Raw genomic sequence first — 26341 nt, forward strand, 5'->3', positions numbered from 1 at the left:
TGATAGGCAGATTTGGGCCCAGGGGTCCCGCTCAAACTAAGGCACCAGCCAAGGACAATACAGGAGGTAAACTTTAAACCCCTTCCCAGATCTAGCCAATGGTCAGAATATTCTCCACAGTTGAGTGGAGAGTGTGATACGACTTTCTCACGTACTCTGGTGCCTCACATTGGACCATGTCCCCTGGAGGGGGAGACCTGGTGGCACTCAGAGGAAGGACAGCAAGTAGCCAAGAAGAGACTTGATACCCTATGAGAATATATAGGGGGACGTAATCCCCCTCAAGAACAGTCATAGGGGAGGGGAATAATGGGAAAATGGGGGGGGGGAGGAATGGGAGGATACAAGGGATGGGATAAACATTGAGATGTAACAAGAATAAATTAATAAAAAAAAATAATAGAAAAAAAAAAGTTGCAAGGGGGAAAAGCCAAGTAACTTACAAACACAGACCTATCAGAATTACACCTAACTTCTCAACAGGGACTTGAAAAGCCAGAAGGGCCTAGACAGATGTCTTGCAACCTCTAAGGGAGCATAGACGCCAGCCTTAGAGTACTATACCCAGTAAAACTATCAATCTCCATAGATGGAGAAAACAAGATATTCCACAACAAAACCAAATTTATACAATATATTTCTACTACCTCAGCCCTATAGAGGATACTAGAAAGAAAGTGCCATACCAAGGAAATACATGAAATAAATACTTCCACACCAGTAAAAAAGGGGAGTGTACACATACACACACACACACACACACACACACACACACACACACACACCAACAACATCAAAATCATAGAAATTAACAATCATTGGTCATTAATATCTCTCAGCATCAATGGACTCAACTCACCAATAAAAAGACACAGGTTAACAGAATGGCTGCAAAAACAAGATCCATCATTCTGATGCATATGAGGGACACATCGCAGCAAAAAGGATAGACTTTACCTCAGAGTAAAGGGCTGGAAAAAGGTTTTCCAAACACATGAATACAAGAAGAAAGCTGGAGTAGCCATTCTAATATCTAATAAAAATAGATTTTCAACCAAAATTGATTAAAAGTAATGGGGAAGGAGGGATCCAAGATGGCGGCGAGCAGTGTGGACCGCGTTTGGAGGCTCCAGTGAACAATTCAGGGAATTGCACAGATTTCTGAGCCAGGAACACCGAGGTCCGAACATCACGGCAGCAGGAGTGCTCCACGGTTCGGAGGGACCAGGGTGCGGAGGACCTGCGTGCCCCTGCACACGGGAGGAGCGTGGTTTTTCTCTGATCGGAGCGGCAGCGGTAGAGGCGGCAGCACCAGCGGCACCAGCAGCGGCGGCTGAGGTTTGCAGCTCATAGCCTTCCGGTGGAGGCGATTGGTGTGGTGGCTGGTGGGAATTGCTGCGGGAGAGGGGACTCTGGGCAGGATTTGGGTCGCGTGGAGCCTTTGGACCCAGATTGGACTCGGCGGACAGTTCGGCCCCAGAGTCCCGGGTATTGGCCCGGCCCAGCAAACAATTCTGCCTGAGGCACTAACTCAGCGTGGCCATAGCTCCCCTGCTGTGGCGCAGGCTTAGTTGAGCTGCTCCACACTAGGCACCACCTCAGCTCAGCGGCAGCTCCCCTGCGGGGACACAGTCCGGGCGGAGCACTTGTCCCACCACTGGCGCTAACTCAGAGCAGCCGCAGTTCTCCTGCTGTGGCGCAGGCTTGGTGACGTGCTCGGTTCCATCCTAGGCACCACCTCAGCTCAGCGGCAGCTCCCCTGCGGGGACACAGTGCGGGCGGAGCACTTGTTCCACCACTGGCGCTAACTCAGAGCAGCCGCAGTTCTCCTGCTGTGGCACAGGCTGGACAGAGCTCTCGGTTCCACCAGCTCTAAGACTCTGGTTGGACACAGTGTACAGTTTGAATCCAGAATTCCTGGCTGAGATTGGTGGTCAGTTCGGGCCCTGAGTCAATAACTGACCACAGCACGCACTTTGGGCCAAAAGGCCCTAGTGGAGCTTGGTGCGTAGTCCCAGCCCAAAAATTCTGGCTGGGCCCTGTGTGCATTTTGGGCCCAAAATCCCTAGCTGAGCTTGGCAGACGGTTCTGGCCCTGAGAATCTAGCTGAGTTCTGCCCGTGGTTCGGTCCCAGTGCTCCTGGCTGGACTTGGCAGGGAACACAGAAGGCTGTGGATACCTTGGCCTGACCCAACGCTCATTCAGAGACCCAGAACAATTGCAGGATCCACAGCAGAGAGGGACTGAGGATCACTGGCTGTGAGAGACCAGAACAACAGGGCTAACCTCCTAACATCCACACCAGTGAAGCTTTGAGCTCGCAGCCTAGGGAAATCGTAAGAAAACAAGTGAATCTATCGTCAGACACCCTCCATTCAACTCTGGAAGCTACCCAACAAAAACAAAGACGGCAAGATGTCTAAAGGACAACGAAAAAGCATACGCAAAAAACCCCAAAACAACATGGCGTCTCCAGTTTCCAGCTATCCCAAAGAAAACCATCCAGAGAACTCAAATACAACGGAAATACAAGAAAATGACCTCAAATCCTTAGTAATAAGGATGATAATGGAGGAAACAAATAAAATTCGTAATCAAATGCAGGAAGACGCAGACAAACAGGTGAGAGACATAAAAGAAGCACATAGAGTGGAACTGGAAAAATTGCAGGAAAATGCAAACAACCAGATGAAAGAAATAACTAAAACGGTTCAAGCTCTGAAGACCTATAAAGAGGCAATGGAAGAAACTCAGGAATATACAAAAAATCAGATGAAAGAAATCAAAAAATCAGTTCAAGATCTGAAAATGAAAATGGATTCAATGATAAACACACAGACAGAAGAAAAACGAGAACGTGAGACCTCAGAGAAGAAGGCGAGCAACACAGAGGTGAGCTTTTCTAACAGAATCCAAGAGATGGAAGAACGAATCTCAGGGCTAGAAGATACAATCACAGATATTGAATCAACCATTAAAGAAAATGCCAAATCTGGAAAACTCCTGACACAAAACATCCAAGAAATTAAGGACACCATGAAAAGAAGAAATTTGCGGATAATAGGCATTGAAGAAAGAGAAGACATCAGACTCCAGGGCCCAGAAACTATTCTCAACAAAATCATAGAAGAAAATTTCCCCAATCTAAAGAAAGAGATGCCTATAAACATACAAGAGGCCTACAGAACACCAAATAGAATTGACCAGAAAAGAAAAACTGCCCGCCACATAATAATCAAAACACAAAACATGCAGAACAAAGAAAAAATATTAAAAGCTGCAAGGGAAAAGGGCCAAATAACATTTAATGGTAAACCTATCAGAATTACACCTGACTTCTCAGCAGAGACCATAAAAGCCAGAAGGGCCTGGACAGAGATCCTGCAAACCCTAAGAGAACACAGATGCCAGGCCAGACTACTTTACCCAGCAAAATTATCAATAACCATTGATGGAGAAAACAAAATATTCCATGACAAAAACAAATTCAAACAGTACCTATCCACAAACCCAGCTTTACAGAAGGTACTAGAAGGAAAACTCCATCCCAAAGGGTCAAGCTACAACCAAAACTACCCAGGAAATAGATAACTATCCCATGGCAAAAACACAACTACACAAACGCTCGACTGGAAACAACATCAAAATTAAGACTCTTAACAGTCACTGGTCATTAATATCTCTCAACATCAATGGCCTCAATTCTCCAATAAAAAGACACAGACTAACCGAATGGGTACATAAACAAGACCCAACATTCTTCTGCATCCAAGAAACACATCTCACCCATAATGAAAGGCATTACCTCAGGGTAAAAGGTTGGAAAAAAATATTCCAAGCAAATGGTCACAAGAAGCAAGCAGGTGTAGCCATTTTAGTATCGAACAAAATAGACTTTCAACCAAAATTAATCAAAAGGGATGAGGAAGGACACTTCATACTCATCAAAGGTAAAGTCAACCAAGATGACATCACAATTCTGAACATCTATGCTCCCAATACAAGGGCACCCACATATGTAAAAGATCTGCTAAAAAAGCTTAAACCACACATCGATCCCCACACAATAATAGTGGGAGACTTCAACACCCCACTCTCACTGAAGGATAAGTCATTGAAACAGAAACTAAGCCGAGAAATAACATCATTAACCAATGCCATGGGTCAAATGGATCTAACAGATATCTATAGAACCTTTCACCCAAACAAGAAAGAATACACCTTCTTCTCTGCACCCCATGGAACCTTCTCCAAAATTGATCACATCGTAGGTCACAAAGCAAGCCTCAACAGATACAAGAGGATTGAAATAATACCTTGTATCCTATCAGATCACCATGCTCTTAGGCTGCAATTCAACAACAACAGAAATAACAAAAAGCCTACACGTTTGTGGAAACTAAACAACTCTCTGCTAAATGACACCTGGGTCAGGGAAGAAATAAAGAAAGAAATCAAGGAGTTTCTGAAATTCAATGAAAATGAAGAAACAACATACCCAAATTTGTGGGATACATTGAAAGCAGTGCTAAGAGGAAAATTCATAGCACTAAGTGCCTTTAAAAAGAAATTGGAAACATCGCACATAAGCATCTTAACAACACAACTGGAAGCCCTAGAAAAAAAAGAAGCAGAAACACCCAAGAGGAGTAGACGCCTGGAAATTATCAAACTCAGGGCTGAAATTAACAAATTAGAAACTAAGAAAACAGTCCAAAGAATCAACAAAACCAAAAGCTGGTTCTTTGAGAAAATCAACAAGATAGACAGACCATTAGCCAAACTAACTAAAAGGCAGAGAGACAGTATTGAAATGAACAAAATCAGAAATGAAAAGGGAGACATAACAACAGACACTGAAGAAATTCAAAGAATCATAAGATCCTACTTTGAAGGCATATACGCCACAAAATTTGAAAATCTAAGGGAAATGGACGATTTTCTTGATCAAGTTCACTTGCCAAAGTTGAGTGAAGAACAGATAAACAAGTTAAATAGTCCCATTTCCCCTACAGAAATAGAAGCAATCATCGATGGTCTCCCAACCAAAAAAAGCCCAGGGCCAGATGGTTTCAGTGCAGAATTCTACCAGACCTTTAAGGGCGAGCTAATACCGATACTCTTCAAGCTACTCCAAAAGATAGAAATGGATGGAAAATTACCAACTTCATTCTATGAGGCCATAGTCTCATTGATACCTAAACCTCACAAAGACTCAACAAAGAAAGAGAATTTCAGACCAATTTCTCTTATGAACATAGATGCAAAAATACTAAATAAAATACTTGCAAAACGAATACAGGAGCACATCAAAGATATCATTCATCATGACCAAGTAGGCTTCATTCCAGGCATGCAGGGATGGTTTAATATACGGAAATCCATCAATGTAATCCATCATATAAACAAACTGAAAATAAAAAACCACATGATCATCTCCTTGGATGCAGAGAAAGCATTTGATAAAATTCAACACCCATTCATGTTTAAAGTTTTAGAGAGATCGGGGATACAAGGCACTTTCCTCAACATAATAAAGGCTATATACAGCAAGCCAATAGCCAAAATCAAAGTAAATGGTGAGATACTCAAGGAAATTCCTCTCAAATCGGGAACAAGGCAAGGCTGCCCACTCTCTCCATATCTCTTCAATATAGTACTCGAAGTTCTAGCCAGAGCAATAAGACAACAAAAGGAGATCAAGGGTATCCAAATGGGAAAGGAGGAAGTCAAATTATCCCTCTTTGCAGATGATATGATAGTGTACATAAGTGACCCTCAAAACTCCACCAGAGAACTCCTAAAGCTGATAAACACCTTCAGCAAATTGGCTGGATACAAAATTAACTCAAAAAGTCTGTAGCCTTCCTATACACAAATGACAAGCTTACAGAGGAAGAAATTAGGAAAACCACACCCTTCACATTAGCCACAAGCAATATAAAATATCTAGGAGTTACCCTAACTAAGCAAGTGAAGGACTTGTATGAAAAAAATTTCAAAACTCTGAAGAAAGAGATTGAAGATGACCTGAGAAGATGGCGTGATCTTCCTTGCTCATGGATCGGGAGAATTAACATAGTAAAAATGGCCATCCTACCAAAAGCAATCTACAGATTCAATGCAATCCCTATCAAAATACCTACACAATTTTTTAAAGACATTGAAAGTTCAATTCTGAACTTCATATGGAAAAACAAAAAACCCAGAATAGCTAAAACAATCTTGTACAATAAAAGATGCTCCGGAGGAATTTCCATACCTGATCTCAAACTGTACTATAAAGCAATAGTACTTAAAACAGCATGGTACTGGCACAGCAACAGGCTGGTTGATCAGTGGAATCGAATCGAAGACCCAGATATGAATCCACACACATATGGTCACTTGATTTTTGACAAAGAAGCCAAATCCATTCAATGGAAAAAGGATAGCATCTTCAACAAATGGTGCTGGTCTAACTGGAGGTCTATGTGTAAAAAAATGAAACTGGACCCATATTTGTCACATTGCACAAAACTCAAATCCAAGTGGATTAAAGACCTCAACATAAAACCAGAGACACTAAGCCACTTAGAAGAAAAAGTGGGAAAGAGCCTGGAACATATTGGCACAGAACACAACTTCCTGAACAGAACACCAACGGCCCAGGCCTTAATGTCAACCATTAATAAATGAGACCTCATGAGGCTGAGAAGCTTCTGTAAGGCAGGAGACACTGTCAAGAGAACAAAGCGACAGCCTACAGACTGGGAAAAAATCTTCACCAACCCTACATCTGACAAAGGTCTAATATCCAAAATATATAAAGAACTCAAGAAATTAAACACCACCAAACCGAATAACCCAATTGAGAAATGGGGCTTGGAACTAAATAGAGAATTCTCAACAGAGGAGTATCAAATGGCTGAGAAACACTTAAAGAAATGCTCAACCTCCTTAGTCATCAGGGAAATGCAAATCAAAACAACTCTGAGATTCCATCTTACACCCATCAGAATGGCTAAGATCAAAAATTCAAGCGACACCACATGCTGGCGAGGATGTGGGGAGAGAGGAACACTCCTTCATTGCTGGTGGGAATGCAAACTAGTACAGCCACTTTGGAAATCTATCTGGTGCTATCTCAGAAAAATGGGAATAGGGCTTCCTCAAGACCCAGCTATTCCACTCCTTGGAATATACCCAGAAGATGCTCCAGCACACAACAAGAAAATTTGCTCAACCATGTTCATAGCAGCCTTATTCATAATAGCCAGAACATGGAAACAGCCTAAGTGTCCCTCAGTAGAAGAGTGGATAAAGAAACTGTGGTACATATACACTATGGAATACTACTCAGCTATTAAAAACAAGGAATTCCCGAAATTTGTGGATAAATGGATTGAGCTAGAAATGATCATAATGAGTGAGTTAACCCAGAAGCAGAAAGAATCAAATGGTATATACTCACTTATATCTGCATACTAGCCCAAGGGGCATGTCCCACGAAAGCCTTCACTTACCAGGAAACTGGGACAGAGGGGAAGGCATCCTATTGGGACTCTAAATGAGAGACGCATGGGAGAACAGCAAAATAAAAGGATCCAGAGGGTCCTAGAAATCTACAAGTAGAACAATATGATAGGCAGATTTGGGCCCAGGGGTCCCGCTCAAACTAAGGCACCAGCCAAGGACAATACAGGAGGTAAACTTTAAACCCCTACCCAGATCTAGCCAATGGTCAGAATATTCTCCACAGTTGAGTGGAGAGTGTGATACGACTTTCTCACATACTCTGGTGCCTCACATTTGACCATGTCCCCTGGAGGGGGAGACCTGGTGGCACTCAGAGGAAGGACAGCAAGTAGCCAAGAAGAGACTTGATACCCTATGAGAATATATAGGGGGACGTAATCCCCCTCAGGAACAGTCATAGGGGAGGGGAATAATGGGAAAATAGGGGGGGGGAGGAATGGGAGGATACAAGGGATGGGATAAACATTGAGATGTAACAAGAATAAATTAATAAAAAAAAAAAAAAAAAAAAAAAGTAATGGGGAAGGACACTTCATACTCATCCAAGTAACTATCCACCAAGATGACATCTCAGTTCTGAACATATATGCCCCAAATGCAAGGGCATCGACACTTGTAATATAAAACATTACTAAAGCTAAAATCACACATTAATTCCCACACATTAATAGTAAGGAGACTTCAACAGCCCACTCTCACCAATGGACAGGTCATTGAGACAGAAACTAAACAGAGAAACAATGAAACTAACCAACATTATGATTCAAATGGACCTAACAGATACATGCAGAACATTTCACCAAAACACAAAAGAATATACCTTATTTTCAATACACCAGGGAACCTCCTCCAAAAGTGATTACATAGTCACAAAGCAAACCTCATCCAATACAAGAAAATTGAAATAACCCACTGTATCTTATCAGACCACCATGGATTAGAGTTGGACTACAGCAACACCAGAAACAACAGAAAGCCTACACACTCATGGAAACTGAACAATTCTCTAATCAATGACAGCTGAGTCAGGGTCAGGAAGGAAATGAAAGAAATTAAAAACTTTCTAGAATTCTATGAAAATGAAGGCACAACATACCCAAACTTATGGGACACAATAAGAGCAGTGCTAAGAAGAAAGTTCATAGCACTAAGTACCTTCATAAAGAAACTGGAGAGATCTCATACTAGCAACTTAACAGCACACCTGAAAGCTCTAGAACAAAAAAGAAGCAGACACACCACCAAAGGGGAGTAGATGTCTGGAAATCATCAAACTCAGGCCTGAAATCAATAGATTAGAAACAAAGAAGACAATACAAAGAGTCAACAAAGCCATGAAAATCCACAGGAGAGACAAAACCTTAGCCAAACTAACTAAAAGGCAGAGACACACTATCCAAATCAACAAAATCACAAATGAAAAGGGAGAAATAACAAGAGACACTGAAGAAATCCAAAGAATCAGTAGGTCTTACTTCAAAATCCTGTATGCCACAAAATTGGAAAACCTAAATGAAATGGATAATTTCTTGATAGATACCAACTACCAACACTAAATCAAGATCAGGTAAACAATTTAGACACACCTGTCACCCCTATGGAAATAGTTAAAAAGCATCCCAACCAAAAAAAGCCAAGGGCCAGATGGTTTTAGCACAGAATTCTACCAGACTTTCAAAGAAGAACTAATACCAATACTCCACAAAATAGAAACAGAAGGAACATTGCCAAACTCATCCTATGAGGCCACAGTCAGCATGATATCTAAACTACACATAGACCCAACAAAGGAAGAGAATTTCAGACCAATTTCCCTTATGAAAATTGATGCAAAAATAGTACTTAATAAAATACTTGCAAATGGATTCTGAGAACATATCAAAGACATCATCCACCATAATTAATTAGGCTTTATCCCAGACATGCAGGGATGGTTCAACATATGAAAATCCATCAATGTAATCTACTATATAAACAAACTGACAGAAAAAAAAAAAAAAAACAACCACATGATCATCTCTAAAGCTTTGACAAAATCCAACACCCCTTCATGTTAATAGTCTTGGAGAGATCATGGATACAAGGCAGATACCTAAACACAATAAAGGCAATATACAGCAAGCCAATAGCCAACATCAAATTAAATGGAGAGAAACTTAAGGCAATCCCACTAAAATCAGTGGCAAGACAAGGCTGCCCACTCTCTCATTATCTATCTATTCAATACAGTACTTGAATTTCTAGCTATTTGTATCAAGGGGATACAAATTGGAAAGGAAGAAGTCAAAGTATTGCTATTCGCAGATGATATGATAGCATACATAAGTGACCTCCAAAATTACACCAGAGAACTCTTACAGCTGATAAACACCCCCAGCAAAGTGGGGTGGATACAAAATTAACAATAAAATTAATAGCCCTCCTTCATACAAGTGATAAACAAGCTGAGAAAGAAATTAGGGAAACAACACCCTCACAATAGCCACAAATAATATAAAATAACTTGGGGTAACTCTAACCAAGCAAGTGAAAGACCTGTATGACAAGAACTTCAAGACTTTGAAGATGTAAGTTGAAGAAGATAGCAGAAAATAAAAAGATCTCCTATACTCATAGATTGGTAGGATCAACAGTAAAATGGCCATCTTACCAAAAGCAATATACAGATTCAATGCAGTTCCCATCATTGAAAAAGCAACCAGCAACTTCATATGGAGAAAATAAAAGACCCACGATAGCCAAAACAATCCTACACACTAAAAGAACTTCTGGTGGTATCCCTATCCCTGATGTCAAGCTGTACTACAGAGCAATAGTAATAAAAACCACATGATTTTTTAAAAACGCATGATACTGGCATAGAAGTAGAGAAGTTGATCAATGGAATCAAATCGGAAGACCCAAAAATAAGTCAACACACCTATGGACATCTGATTTTTGATTAAAAAAAAAAAGCCAAACCATACAATGGAAAAATAAAGAAAGCATCTTCAACAGATGGTGCTGGTCTAATTGGAGGTCTGCATGTAGAAGATTGCAAATAGATCCATTAATTAATTTAAAAATTAAACAATAGAGAAAAGATAAATAGCACCGAGATAACTGCTCAAAACCATAGTGAAGATTTCCTATATGATCTGGCAAAGACCACTAAAAAATCATGCTGTAGCATAAGGTTTTTCCTCTGAGCTCTCGCTTAAAATCTTGGCATATTTTAATATATTTGCTCTAAATTAAGGCTAGCATAGCTGTGAAGCTGACACAAAGCAGATCTTTCCATGCTCTGGATTTTTAAGACATAGGATGAAGCTCTTGTATCTGTTTTCTTAGACCACAACAAAGTACTACAGACTAGGTACTATAAGCAATAGAAATGTATTTTCTCACAGTTCTGTAAACCAGCCAAAATGAGGGTACCAAAGATGTTGCTTCCTTCTTAGACCTCTTTCCTTGGCATGTGCCATGGCCATCTTCCTCCTCTGTCTTCAATATGGTCTTCCTCCTATGCCCATGTGCGTCCAAATTCCCTTCTATTTGGAGGACACCTGAATTCACTCCCATAATCTCATTTTAACTTAATTACTCCAAATAAAGTTACATTCTGAAGTACAGGGGGTGCTAGATACCACCTATCAATTTTGGGGGGCTCAAGTCCATTGTCACTTTAATATTTATAAAGTACATCAATTCCCGAGAGAGAAAGTAATTACAATCATTTAGCTTTATGAAACAATCCAGAGAATTTAGTATGTAAAACATCAAAACCCTAATGAATCTGCAGAGGATGAGCTGAACTTTTGTTTGCAATGATTAATGGCCTTTTGGGAAGATGAGCAATGTATTATTATTAATTATATTTGGACTGAATGATGGATCATGCCTGATGCCCATCTCATTCTTAAGTTTATTTTTAGCCTCATCTCATTCTTGGGTCTTATTAAATTTCTAATTGTTAGCTTATCCTTGATAAGGGATATTGAAGACATCAGGATTATCAGAGGGAAAACTTTTCCGATCAAGATTTTCAACATAGATACAGTATCATGCTGAAGAAGAACATCTTTATAATATACTTATGAAAGCAAAAGGAATATATTATTATCATATTTTGGTATGAAAGGAGATAGGGCATTATGTTTTTAATGTTTTGGATTCCAGAGTCACTAAGGTTGACACAGGATCTAACTATGATATTTGTGGCAGGTGATCTGGACTCTAGCCTCTGTTCTTTTTCACAAGATTCAACATGAATAAGAAAAACATTGTATTTTCTTTGGATCTCAATGTTCTACAATATGAATACATGACTTTTGACCCTCTATTTCCAAGAGGAATCATAAGGGTTCCTGGAATGTGTCATACTTCTTTGAAGAACCCTTCAGATTCTTTCCAATGTTAGTATGAGCAGCAGTCATCATCAAATAGCAATAATACCTACTACTACTTATAGTGATCATGTATCGGACACTGTGCTAAAATGCTTGCTCAAGATAACCATAGAAGGTGTTATCTTCATTTTACAGAAGAAGAAAGTGAGACCTAGGTTAATTTCCCCATGTCATACACATGGTAAACAGCAAAGTCAATTAATGCCAGATAGGTGTGACACCAAAAGCCTACTTATTCGTTACTGTTACAACTCTCCTAACTTGTAAAGAGAATTTGGAATTTGGAATTTGCCAGATACTCTATTCATTTCCTGGGGGCTGTAGTAACAAACTACTACAACCTGGGTGGTTTAAAAGAACAGAAATGTATTCCCTCACAGTTCTGGAGTGTGCTTTTGCTCAAAACTTCAGTAATGAGTCATTCTCTGCCTCTCACCAGTTTCTGTTGACTGCACACAGTCCTTAGCGCTCCTTTGAGGCATGACAACCACCCTTCCTCCATCCCTTGGCTGTTCTCTCTATATATCCAATTTTCCTTTAGAATATCAGTTACTGAGGCTTGGTCTAATCTTGTATGCCTTCACCTTGACATTATTGCATGTCCACAAACCCTATTACAAATAGGGACACATCCAGATGTTTCAGGTAGCCATGAATTTTGGTGGAAGACTATTCAATCCAGTAAAGAAGCCATAAAGTAGACAAAAACTAAAAACTTTTTGCAATCTGTTTGACTTACCATTTTCTTCAACTTTGGAGACAATGAAAAGCCATATGACTTGGAGATTTCATTTTCTTCTGACAGTCATGTTCCTTATTTTATTCTACTTTATAAAGGTTCAATGTAGTTGGAAACAAGTCATAAATTTTGAGTTATTAGGAACCTCAGAGTCATGAGCTTACTGTCTGTTGCTAGTCTGCTTTGTTAGGTGGTGTTCTTACTTTTCTATGTCATGACATTTATTAGTTTCTAGTAGAGCCTTGAGATGTCAAAGTGCTGTTGTTTTTATAGAAATATAAGTTCTAAGAAGGTCAGTTGCCTTATGAAGGTCACAGAGTTAGCAAATGACCCAGCTAGAACTCAAACCTATACCTCGTGACTCTTAAATTCTATTACATTCCATTACAAAATATAGGAGCAAAATCTTATAACATTGCTTACTGTGTGGAGAAATTTAAGAATTGTAAAGGGAAAATAACTTTGGACTCCTAGGATCAGAAGAGATAATACATTTTAGTGTTAGCAGGATACCCAGCACAATGTTATTATTTTTTGTTTGGAATAATAAGAACATTGTTGTTATTATGTTTTTATGGTCAAATATCACATGTCTCCACCCAGCTATGTTGAAAGTTTGTTATAGAAAATGTTTATAATTCTTTAGTATTTATACAAGCTGATTCCTGACTGTAAGAACCATACATAAGATTAGATGGCATCTTAAGCCTTGCTTGATTGCTGTCACAGTAACAGTACATGTTTGTTGAGCTTTTAGGATGTGCTCTGTTCACCTTTGTTCTGGCTGCTTTATGTGCAGTTCCACTGTCTTCATAACACCCTCACAAATTAGGAAGTATTATTGTTTCTATTATGTATGCAAATAATAAGATGAGGGTAGAATATTTTATTTAAAAAAGATCTGAGCTGCAAACTGAATCTGAGTATAGAGTCATACTCTTTTCTTCTTTTTAAATTTTTTATTTTTTATTTTTATCAATTTATTCAGATTACAACTCAATTGTTATCCCATCCCTTGTATCCTACCTTTCCTCTCCCCCTCCCTCTTTCACCCTATTCCCCTCCCCTAGGTCTATGACCAAGGGGGACCTCCTCCCCCACTATATGGTCATAGGCTATCAAGTCTCATCTTGGTAGCCTGCTTATTCTTTCTTTGAGTGCCATTAGGCCTCCCCACCAAGGGGAGGTGGTCAAATATGGGGTGAGTCCATACTTTTAAAGTACTATTTTCCATTGTCTCCCATTCCTACTGCTCTGTTATCCACATTAAATGAGCACTATCAAAGCAGATAGGTAGCACAGCAGATCTTGAATGCGGTGAAGGTCAATGAATTCTAACAAAAAACTCCCATGAGATGAGAACTAAAAGTGACACTATAGACTGCTTCCATACATACTCTGGATCTTACTGATAAAATAATATAAGGTTATTCATTCATGGAGACTCATGATTAGCTTACACGGTTTAAATGCAAAGTGCCTCAATGTTTTCTTTTTAATTGTAGATAAGGCTAAGATGCTGATGATCTGTTGAGAGGAACACAAGAACATAAAGGAACTGTGGTGATCAAGGCCTGTGGGGCCCTTACTATAGGTCTTGAAGAGGGGATGGATTGGGAGAAAAGGCTAGGTAGCTAGGACAATAACGACAAAACAAGAGAGAGCCTAGGGTCACTATGGAAGAAATTACCATAAATCTCGATAATTTCTATTTGCTACTTTATAGCCAATAGGGCCACTGAAAATATGTTTGGCTGTATTTCTGAGTAAGTTTCCTTTTAAAAAAAATCACCCTAAATGTTCTAATGAACCAAGCACATTTTTGGTAAAGTTGTTCGGTTTATAGACTTTATATAATTTCCTTTTTGAAAAGGAAAAGGATGCATGATACATTCCTAACGAACACAGTTCACAGCACACACTTACCTTTCTCTGCTGGGCTCAAAACAGTCACTGTGGAGAAAGAAGAAAAAAGGAGTTAGAAGAGAGGACAGAGGAGACACACAGAGAGGTACAAGTAATATTTTAAAATGTGTTGTCTAGTTAATTTTTGTATTTTGATCTAGTTATACAATGCTATTTTAGGAAGCTAAATTCATAAGATGAAAGATTGAGAGGATGATTAAATTCCATCCTGTATTAGTTTCTTTCTCTCTTAAATCTTTAGAAATTAAGAATCCATGGGCTGTTGAGATGGTCTGGTGCTTAAAGGTGCTTGCTTCCATGCCTGCCAACCCGAGTTTGACCTCCAAGACCCAGGCAGTGGAAGGAGAGAACTGATTCTAATGCATGCCATGACATGCATAAGCACAAATCTTCCACACAATAAATGCAATACAAATGTAAAAGGATTAATATCCATTTAATATATAATAGAAAAAGGATTAATATCCATTTAATATATGATAGAAAAAGGATTAATATCCATTTAATATATAATAGAAATAACCTTTTAAAAGAACCAACAAATCAAATCATATAAGAGATAAATAACATGGTGTTATGAATTTAAAAGCTGACAAATTAGGACGTTATTACAGGTGTCTCTCAAGTGATGATGAAGTTATATCCCAATTAACCCAGAGTTGAAAATGTAACTAAGCAGAAAGTGCTGGGCTGGGATATAGGTCAAATGGTAGAGTGTGTGCCCCGCTTCGTTTCATTTCCTAGCACACTAGGAATGGTGTTACATGCCTGTAATCTTAGAACTTGGGTGTTGAGAGGAGGAGGAGGAGTTGAAGTTCAAGATCATCCTCAGCTACATAGTGAGTTCAAAAGCAACGTGGAAAGAAAAAAATAAGGAAAGAAAATCATTTTAATACATCTAAATGATTGAATCTCATAGTGTAGCCTGCCTGTCCTACTGTGTTGGCTAGTTTTATGCTAACTTGACATAAAACTAGAGTCATCTGGGAAAGAGGGACTCTCAGTTGAGAAAACACCTCCACAAGAATGGGCTGTAGGCAAGCCTAAAGGCGGTGTTTCTCATTCTGTGGCTCACAACCTCTTTGCCGAACCTCTGTCCTTAAAAATATTTACATCACGAACATAACAGTAGCAAAATTACAGTTATGAAGGAGTAATGAAAGTAATTTTATGGTGCAGGTCACCACAATGTGAGGAACTGTATTAAAAGTATTAAGTACATTAGGACGTTTGAGAACCATTGCTGTAGGGCACTTTCTAAATTACTGACTCCTGGTAGAGGGCCCAGCTCATTGTGGGTGATGCTACCCCTGGGCTGATGGCCCTACCCCTAGGCTAGTGTTCCTATAAGAAAGCAGGCTGAGCAAGCCATGAGGAGCAAGTCAGTAAGCAGCACCCCTCCATAGCCTCTGCATCAGCTCCTGCCTCCAGGTTCCTGCCTTGACTTCTCTCAGTGATGCATGATAAGTTATAGGATAAAATAAAGCCTTTTGTCCATAAGTTGATTTTGGTGATGGTGTTTTATCACAGGAATGGAAACCCTAAGTAAGACACCGATCTTATACATCCTTACAATACTTAGGTTAACCTACCATTGTGCAAAGACCACCTAATAAAAAGCCTGTTTATAATAAAATGCTGACTACCTTATGATTCAGTGAATACGTTACTGAAAACAGTAGAGTTGGGATTAGATTCCATTCTCTGGAGATTTTCCCACATACTACAGCAAGTTCCTCCAACCATCCCTTGCAGGTTTACTGTGAGTTATGTATCACTCCTGTTTAAAACACCATTGTAGAAATGGGACCAATCTGTCTTTATCATCACCATCTGTGTGTACTTGATGCTAAGGGAAGCAGATCTCTAGTTTTAAATCTTTTTATTTTCTTTTTGGCCAGAACAGTTAAAAGTGAGAGAAAATAGTGGCAGTTGGGGGGCGGGGGGCAAAGTCAAAACAGTGAGTGAGAACATATTTTAGGTACTATTTCTTCAGACCTTTCATTAGTCATGGTTTTTCCTTTTACATACAGTTGTGTGTGTTGTTGTTGTTGTTGTTTTAAATTATTCTTTGAATGACCATTTGAATGGAGTTTTTTTTTAAAAAAACATTACATTTGGGCTGTGTTAAAAATCTGATCACTTGATTTCTTCTTTTTTTCTAATATAGGAGTTTGAAGTATAAAATTCTATTCAGCTGAAAAGAAGAATAAAATCATGACATCCGCAGGCAAATGGCTAGAACTGGAGACTATTATAAGGAGTAAGGAAAGTCAGAAGCAGAGAGACAAACACTGCATGTTCTCTTTTCATTCTGGTTTCTAGCCCTGAATCTTCAGTTGCACATATGGCTTGAGTAACAAAAAGCCAGGAAAGTAGAAAAGGACCATTGAGGAAGGGGAGGGGGGAAGAATACTAGAGAAAGGGCTAGTAGCACACAGGTGCTACGAAGGACAAACGGAGAAAATGGAGGAGAGGTGCGTAACTGATTGGGGCAAGGAAGGGTAATGCAGAGGGAGAGGAAGAAGAGATAAAGAACACTAACGATGCTTTTAAAAAGCCATAGGGAAACACATTATTTCATAAGCGTACTTAAAATACATTATATGTGATATGGGGTGTGTGTGTGTGTGTGTGTGTGTGTGTGTGTGTGTGTGTGTGTAACTTTTCAAAATGGAGTCATCTCACATGGAAGGAGTAATGCTTTCCCAGAAACCACACTGCATCTAACAAAAACCCCAGTGCCAGGCAAGGGACACCCCCCTTTCGAGTTGTAGGTTCGGGCTTCCAGAGAGCCCTCACAAAACAATATAGGTTACTGCCATCCCCTTTGATTACCTCCCACAACCTGAAGTTATGACTCCATTGCTGAAAACAGCACACACTTTGGTTTAAGCACTTAGAAGACTCAAGCTGGTACTGACGTGGCAGCCTCCTCCCCAGTGGCTAGCTCTCCTAGTAAAAGAAGGTGCTATGCAAGTTGCCAAGGGAGAAAAAGGATTCACAGTCTTACCCAGCTGACAAACCTGAGACCCACAACAACAACCGGACTGACAAGACATCCCAATGGTGCCAAGTGGCACTTATGTTTGAGCATGAACAGTTGTCTAAACAGACTTAAGGCCCACTTGATAGGTGATGGCTTGCTCATGTCTGTCACTGTAAACCCAGACAAGAACCTGTGGCTGCAGAAGACGTAACCCTAGAGGACAACGTACTACTACCATTTCCTAACTGAATACAGCTTCCAACTGGATTCTAAATAGCATTGTATTAATATATAGGTGTGTCTCTCTCACCCCTCATCAAAAAAGCTTCTTTTTTTCCCCAGCAGATGGGGGTTACTACAGATATCAACAACTGGTCAAAAGGCAGGGAACAACTGACTGTTGTTGAATGCTCACCCCCAACTGGGATATTATAACACAACCCCTACACCTAAGAAGCAAGGAACTTTGCATTAGAGGGGACGGAATGATCCCAAGAGCCAGAGGATCAGAACAACTGCTGTGAGAGCGTGTCTTCCTGGCATGACTGGGAAGCTAAACCCATATACTCTCAGTATGGTTGCATAAGAGCTTCACCAGTTGGCATGGAAACGTAGATAGAGGAAACTTTCACAAGGCCCCACACCTAGATGAAGAGTTGCAGGCATTTGATATTTGCTTTCTCCAGGGATGAGCGCCCTGATAGATTTCCCAGTCACAAGTGGTCAGTCCTAAAACATACACATGTACATGTGGGCAACAGTTACTGGCTTATTAAGGTTTGTGTGAGGGGCTGGAGAGATGGCTCAGAGGTTAAGAGCACTGGCTTCTCTGCCAGAGGTCTTGAGTTCAATTCCCAGCAGCCACTTGGTGGCTCACAACTGTCTATAATGAGATCTGATGCCCTCTTTTGGCACTGAGGTGCACATGCAGACGGGACACTGTTGTATGTGTGTACAGTGCGCGTTACCAACAAGGCCTATGTAGTTGACGCACTCATGGTCTTCTGCAGCTGCACAGGCCTCAACATGGTCTCAGGAGGCTACACATGTCGTTCACATCACAGTGTCACCCTGAGGCAGCAAAGCCCGAGGACATCACCAAGTCATCAGTAAGTGGCACAGACTGCATATGTCAGCATTGATCTCAGACTTCATGGAGTCTTGGGGCAACAGCTTGGACAACAGACACCAACATGGCCTCCAGTGGCTTCAAGGACCACAGTGGTCCTTCGACGAGGTCCAATCCAGGAAGTAAACCTTTCTTCATCTGGGGGTTTTAGTTGTTGCTCAGAGCCAGGGGCATCCTGCAGCCCAGCAAAAGGTTCAGGGGTGGAGGCTGCATCTGCATAAGCTCCAGGTTGTTATATACCATTAGGCGAACCCTCTGCGTGATGACAGCATGTCCATCTCAGGCCTCTCTCTCACCTGTCACTGCCATCATGTCTGCAGTTCCATCTGTCTCCATAGTGCACACACTGTACAGCTTTTCTATCTTTCCTATCTCTCCATCATATATTTGTTTATTGTAGTGGCACCCACCCAGTCCAGGCCTTGAGGCCACCCAGTTCTTGGATAATATCTGCTTGCCTTGGTTGGGGCCAGGGCAGCACTTCTACTTACTTATTTTTAAGTGAAACTCATGAACTCATATTAGTGAGGCACCATGAAATGATTGGTACATGTATATGTTATGTAATATTTAAGTACAGGAAGCATATTTCTGAGTTCTTCATGCACAATTACTTGTAAGTTAATTGGGGGGGCCTAATTCTCATTTGTTTGGCCATTTGCTGCCAGACTCTAGATGAGAGATTACTTGTTGGGACTGGAATGAAACGATGTGTACGCAGAAGCATGAGTGAAAACAGCGGGTTCACTAGATGGAGCACAGCCAGCTTTAAGTAACTACAAGACTCTTAATATGTAACAAGACTGGATTATGCAATCCACCTGCAAGAAGGCAGTAGATGGCCAACACAAAAGGAACTCAATAGCACTTTTTATTTTACTGGTCTTTTGCTTGTATATTATGTTTTCTAATTTTGTGGTTTTATGGGGTTTTGTTTATGTATGTAAATGAGTGAGTGTGTGTATATTTTGTGTATGTATGTGTTTTCTTTCATTTTTTTCATTCTTGTTTGTAGTTTTTTGTTTGTTTGTTTGCCTGTTTTCTAAAGCGAGAGAGAGAAAGAGTGTGGAGGGGTAGGGGTGGGAAGGTGGGGAGTTTCTCAGAGAAGTTGAGGGAGGGAAACTGTGACCTGAATATATTGTCTGAACAAAATTGATAAAAAGAAACTAGCCAGGCAGGTCAGTTCAAACTACTGTACCAACCAAGGACAATGCATGCAGTAAACCTAGAACCCCTATCTATATCTAACCAAATGGACAGCACATTCTCCACAATTGTGGGGAGAGCAGGATCTGACTCTGACATGAACTCTGGTGCTGCCTATTTGACCACTTCCCCTTGGTGGGGAGGCCTGGTGACATTCAGAGGAAGGGGAAGCAGGTTACCAGGGAAAGACCAGATAGGCTGTGATCTTATAGTGGGGGCAAGGTCCCTTTCTGTCACAGACCTAGGGGAGGGGAATAGAATGAAAGAGGGAGGGAAGAAGGAATGGGAAGATACGAGTGAGGGGATAACAATTGAGATGTAATCTGAATAAACTACTTAAATAAACATTTTAAAAAAGAAACTAGCCTCAAAAATGTAATATAAAAGCAAATATAAAAATATTATTGATAATTTTATGTGGCTAATATGTTGAAATGGAAATATTTTCATATATTGGGTTAAATAAATGATTAAAATTAAATTCCCTGAGTACTTTTTAGCTTTTATCCCCTACTAAAATTTTAAATTTCATGACCATTGTAATGTTTCTATTTGACAGCCATGACATGGGGTTTCTTCCACGTTCTTTCTATACTGCATGTGTGGATTATCCCAGTAAGCCCCACATACTCCACCTTTACAAATTTGTCTTCATGTCTACTTACAAAGAATCAGTAGATATGAAAGAGAAATGAGTATAAATGGCTGTCCAATGGTAGCTCCAGTCTTTTACTTCCCCAGTAGTGAACCTAAATTTGAAGGCACAACAGTTATAATCATCTAACCACAGCATTCTAGACCCAGGCATGACAAGTTCAGAGGATTGGCCAATTGTACATGTACCCAAGAGGTTCATTTTGCAAAAGTTTCAGAAGACTCTTACAACATTCTCACTTGAAATATGACTGGGATATTTTAGTATCTTCCTTTTAGTATCTTCCTTTAACATTGCAAAAGGCAATGGGAAAAATAAAGAAAAAACCAAAACTATGAAAGTAAGCATTTTCCCCTCAGAAGTTTATAACTTCCAACTGCAAAAATTGTAAGAAAAATACTTTTCCCTTATATTGATTGACTCTTTACAGAATTTTATGTGTAAAAACACTTTTAAAATCAAGTTCCTTGTCACTCATGTATGAATGCCTTCTCTTCTATCACATATACAAGTGTTTGTAATGCAGAGCCCACTCCTTCGCTAGGCTGGTGGCCATTGTCACCTTGCTGTTGCTCCTCCTCTCCTCATTCTCTTCCTCCTCATCTTCTTCACCATTATGATCACTAAACTATGTTACTCTGCATCTTTTTACCGATAGTCTACTTCTGCATTCTGCATGTGTGTCCTAGAAACTAATCTCATTACATATTAAGAGTCCTGCAGTTACTTATAGCTGGCTGTGCTGTTTGGAGAACTCCCCGCTCTCACCCATTCATTCATTCTTCTGGATACACATTGTCTCATTCCAGTCCTGACAAGTAACCCTCTCTCACCCATAGACTTCGGTTCTTTCAATGCTTTTTCAAGAGAGGGTTGACAAAGCAGACAGGTGGTGGGGTGAGAATATTAAGGGCTACCGTGTGTATTACAGCACCGAGAAGGGCATGCAGACTTTTAAAATGCTATGCCTAGTCACAAAAGCCCTGCAAAACTCCAAGCTTTTACTTCTAGCTGGACTTCGGGAATTGAAAAACAGGAAGAGTGGGCTTAGGTACAATTGTAAACAGCCTAGTTAATGATGATGAGAGGAAATTCCAACACAAAGCCAATCCGTAGTGACTGGACATTACAGTTTTCCATACATATTTTTTACCCCAGGGATCCATGAAATCTCTACTTAATTGCTATGTAGAGGGTACAAGGTCCTTGTCCACAGAGATAAACACTATAGACACCAGGAAATGAAGAAGATGTTTGCCTGTTTTCCACCCAGAATGCTGGGAAAGGATGTAGTTTATGACCTGGGAATCTTTTGCTATCTGTAAGGCCAGGCTTCACCCGAATCCCCCAGACTATTATGTTTGTTTATCCAAGACTTTTCCTCCCTAGATCTCAAGCATTGCTTCTCAGTCCATAAAAGCCATCCTTATGAAAGAGGTCACTTGTACTTTACAACAGTCTCTGAACTTCTGTTTTATCTTAGGGCCAAACCAATCCTGACTCCCACAGGCTATTATGTTTACCTCAGTCATTCTCCCTGGACTCTTACCTTGAGCATTGTTTCTGAGTCAACAGAACCCATCTTTATGGACGAGATATGTATATGTACATCTATATATCCTTTGCAAAGAGTGTCAATATAAAAATGTCTTAAACTTTGTTGTATGCGCAGAATTGAGTTAATTGCCATAAGAAAACTTCTTTCCCCTCAAAATTGTGCATGTTTAAATATGTCTAAAATAAACTGCTCAGTGTCAGACTCTGGAAGTTTGAACCAGCACTAGCTAACTATGTCATGATAAACCGGATTTACTTCTTGCCTTTCGCAGGTTATTTCCATGCCAGCTATAAGTATTTGCAGGAATGACCCCACAACTAGTTGATCGCTATTTAAGGAACAGAGAATTAACAGATCATGCGTGACAAAGAATATAGTCTTTAAAATATAGGTGAGTGTGATGATTTGAATGTCCCAGGTAGTTTCAGGCATTTGAAAACTTGCTGATGTTGTTTTGGGAGGCTTAGGAAAGGCGACCTTGTTGGAGGAGGTATGGCACCAAGGTTAGGATTTGAGAGTTGGATGACTGTGCCATTTCGAGGTCACTCTCTTTGCTTTCTGCTTGTGGATGAAGATGTGAATGAACTCTCAGTCTTTGGCTCCATGCTTCCCCACCATGAGTGACTATTATCCTGTGGTACCAAATAAACCCTTCTTTTAAAATTGTCTTGGTATGGTGTTTTGTCACAACAATAAAAGTAACTAAAATATTTAATAAGTCATTAAGAAGCAAGCAACTCAACAGGCATGAACAGACTCCAGAGGAGGAGGAGAATATCATTTCCAAAGGTGCCATCAACAAATAAATGGAAACCAAATAGCTATAAATCAAAAAGAAATAAATATTCATAGGAAAACAGATGAACTGGAGATGATTATGTTCAGTGAGACAAGTCAACAAAGAAAGAGAAATTTGCATTTTTTTCTTACATGCAAAAATAGATTTGAATTCCTGGGCATAGTAGCACACGCCTTTTATCCCAGCACTCAGGAGGCAGAGGCAGGTAGATCTCTGTGAGCTCGAGGCCACCCTGGCCTACATGATGAGTTCTGGGACAGATACAGCCACATAGTAAGAATCTGTCTCAGAAACAAAACAAAACAAAACTCTGTGTGTGTGTATGTATGTATATTACATACACATATGACATAAAGTAAAATGAGGACAATGAGAGAAGATGATGAAGCCTAAAGGGAGCAAGGAGGGGGCTAACAGGAGAATGTAAGGTACAAATGTGACAAGAAAGCAGAAGAAGGGACTATTTGGGGGAGTAAGTAGACCAACAAAAGTAAGAAAGCAGGAATAGTGGAGGGTAATCAAGGAGCAAATAAGAAAGTATAACAATATATACTTGTGAAAATGTCACAATAAAACCAACTTCTTTAAATACTAAAACTTTTAGTAAAATAATATATAAAGAATATAAACATGTAGAATGAGAAAAGAGATTGAAATAGCAATAGAAAGACTTCTAAAAAGAAAAGCATGACATAAGACAGATTTACTACCAGATTCTGCCAGATCTTTAAAGATGAACTATTGGCTATTAGCAATGATGCTCAAACTATTCCATAAAAATAGAAAAGGGAGAAACTCTACCAACTTCAATCTCATTCGGTGAAGCCAATATTACCTCAGTAACAAAACCAGATAGTCTAGATATTCTCCTCTGTCTCTGTGTCTCTGTGTCTCTGTCTCTCTCTCTGTCTCTCTGTCTCTGTCTCTGTCTCTCTCCCTTCCTTTCTCCCTCCCTCCTTCCCTCTCTGTCTTGTGGTTTGAATAGCTTTGGCCCCTGTACACTCATGAATTTGAATGTTTGGCCCATAGGTAGTGGCATTAGTAGGAGGTGTGGCCTTGCTGGAGTAGGTAGGTTTAGTCCTGTTGGAGGAAGTGCGTCACTGTGGAGGGGTGCTTTGAGAGATCATATAAGCTCAAGCCATGCCCAATAGAATAGTGTCCTTCTACTACTGCAGATCAAGATGTAGAGCTCCCAGCCCCTTCTCCAGCACCGTGTCTGCCTGGACACTGCCATGCTTCCACTATGATGAAAATAGACTAAAGCTCTGAAACAGTCCCAGTTAAATGTTTTCCTTTATAAAAATTGCCTTGGTAATGGTGTCTCTTCACAGCAATAAAAGCCTAACTAAGACACTCCACCCCCTCCCACACACACACTGAATTTACTTAATGAACATAAATACAAAAATTCTTAATAGTATAAAAGGATGGTGCAACACATGCAAACCAAAGTAACACCGCACAAAAATACATTCAGGGACAGAAAGAGCCTGATTGTATTAATAGGCAATGAAAAGGCCTTTCACAAATTCAGTGTCCTTCATAAGAGCCCCTGAAGAAACTGTGACTAGAAGGAATATGCCTATGTATGATAGAGGCTGTAACAACAAACCTATAACCAATGTACTACTGAATGGAGGAAAATTTGAAAGTGTTTCTTTTAAAATGAGAAAAGAATATCCATTTTCTCCACTCTTAGTTAATATTATGCTCAGATTCTTAGAACACTAAGGCAAGAGAAATTATAAAAGTGATACAAATAGGAAAGAAAGCAATTTATGTCTGTTTGATACCATATACTTAAAGACCTTAAAGATTTCACTAGAAAACTCATACCTATAATCCTTTCAGCAAAGTAACAGCACCTACAGTCAACATATACAGACTGTAGTGTACTTGACTTGGTTTTTGGTTTGGGTTTTGCTTTTTTGAGGCAGGGTCTTCTGGTTGCCCTTGAGCTCACTAAGTAGACTACACTAGTTGGCCTTGAGCCCCCAAGGATCTGTCTGTCTCTACATTCCTAACAGTGAGAACACGGATGTGTGTCACTCTGCTCAGCTTTCTTTAAGTGGATTATGGAGATTAACGTCAGGTTTCAGACCTGTGCAGCAAGCAGAGTCCCAACAGAGATACCTCCCCAGGCCATCAGCAGCTTTTCTATAGTGAGATTAACACTAAGGAAAGCAAGACAATTATTCTGCTCACCACAGCTTCAAAAATGTAAAACACCTAGGAATAAACTAACCATATGAAAAGACCTCTACAGCAAGTGTGGTGGCACAAGCCTTTAATCCTAGCATTCAGAGGCAGGTGCAGATCTCTGAGGTTGAGAACAGCCTGGTCTATAAAGAGAGTTCCTCTAAATGAGAGACGCATGGGAGAACAGCAAAATAAAAGGATCCAGAGGGTCCTAGAAACCTACAAGTAGAACAATATGATAGGCAGATTTGGGCCCAGGGGTCCCGCTCAAACTAAGGCACCAGCCAAGGACAATACAGGAGGTAAACTTTAAACCCCTTCCCAGATCTAGCCAATGGTCAGAATATTCTCCACAGTTGAGTGGAGAGTGTGATATGACTTTCTCATGTACTATGGTGCCTCACATTTGACCATGTCCCCTGGAGGGGGAGACCTGGTGGCACTCAGAGGATGGACAGCAAGTAGCCAAGAAGAGACTTGATACCCTATGAGCATATACAGGGGGACGTAATCCCCCTCAGGAACAGTCATAGGGGAGGGGAATAATGGGAAAATGGGGGGGGGGGGTAGGAATGGGAAGATACAAGGGATGGGATAAACATTGAGATGTAACAAGAATAAATTAATAAAAAAAAATAAAAATAAAAAAAAAAATTAAACAAAAAAAAAAAAAAAAGAGTTCCAGGACAGCCAGAGCTATTATACAGAGAAACCCTGTCTCAAAAAAAAAAAAAAAAAAAAAAAAAAAAAACAATTCGAAGTAAACCAAAGAATTAACATAAGACCTGAAAATCTGTAACTGCTTGAGGAAAATACTTCAGGATAGAGGCACAAGCATAGACAAGAATTTCCCAAAAAGGACTCCAGTAGCACTGAAAATAATCCCAAGAACTGACAGATGGGATTTTATGATATTAAAAAATGTGCATAGCAAAGGAAACAATCGCCAGAGTGAATAAACAGTCTACAGAATGGAAGGAAATATTTTCTAACTATACATCAGACTGGGGACTAGTATTTAGAATCTATGAAGAACTTAGAAAACTAAACGTCGAAAACTCCAAATTATGTAATCAATAAACGGTCCAGAAAATTTAATACACAGTTCTCCAAACAAGATATACAATGATCAATAAATATTTTCCAAAAGTGTACAGGCATCTTAGCTTCCAGGGAAATGCAAATTAAAACCAGAACACTTATCATCAAGGAAGGAAATAGCAGCAAATGCTTGC

General features: G+C 39.9%; 1 protein-coding gene across 1 annotated transcript in view; it reads right to left on the minus strand.

The window, feature by feature from the left end:
* Zdhhc15 (zinc finger DHHC-type palmitoyltransferase 15) overlaps positions 1-26341 on the minus strand; it is a 92466-nt gene that overhangs the window by 56320 nt on the left and 9805 nt on the right. The window contains exon 2 of the mRNA XM_051141713.1: positions 14572-14598. Within this exon, the coding sequence (XP_050997670.1) occupies positions 14572-14598 (27 nt within the window). The remainder of the gene's footprint in view (positions 1-14571; positions 14599-26341) is intronic.

This window comes from Acomys russatus, chromosome X (assembly GCF_903995435.1).
Source record: "Acomys russatus chromosome X, mAcoRus1.1, whole genome shotgun sequence".
Lineage (NCBI taxonomy): Eukaryota > Metazoa > Chordata > Mammalia > Rodentia > Muridae > Acomys > Acomys russatus.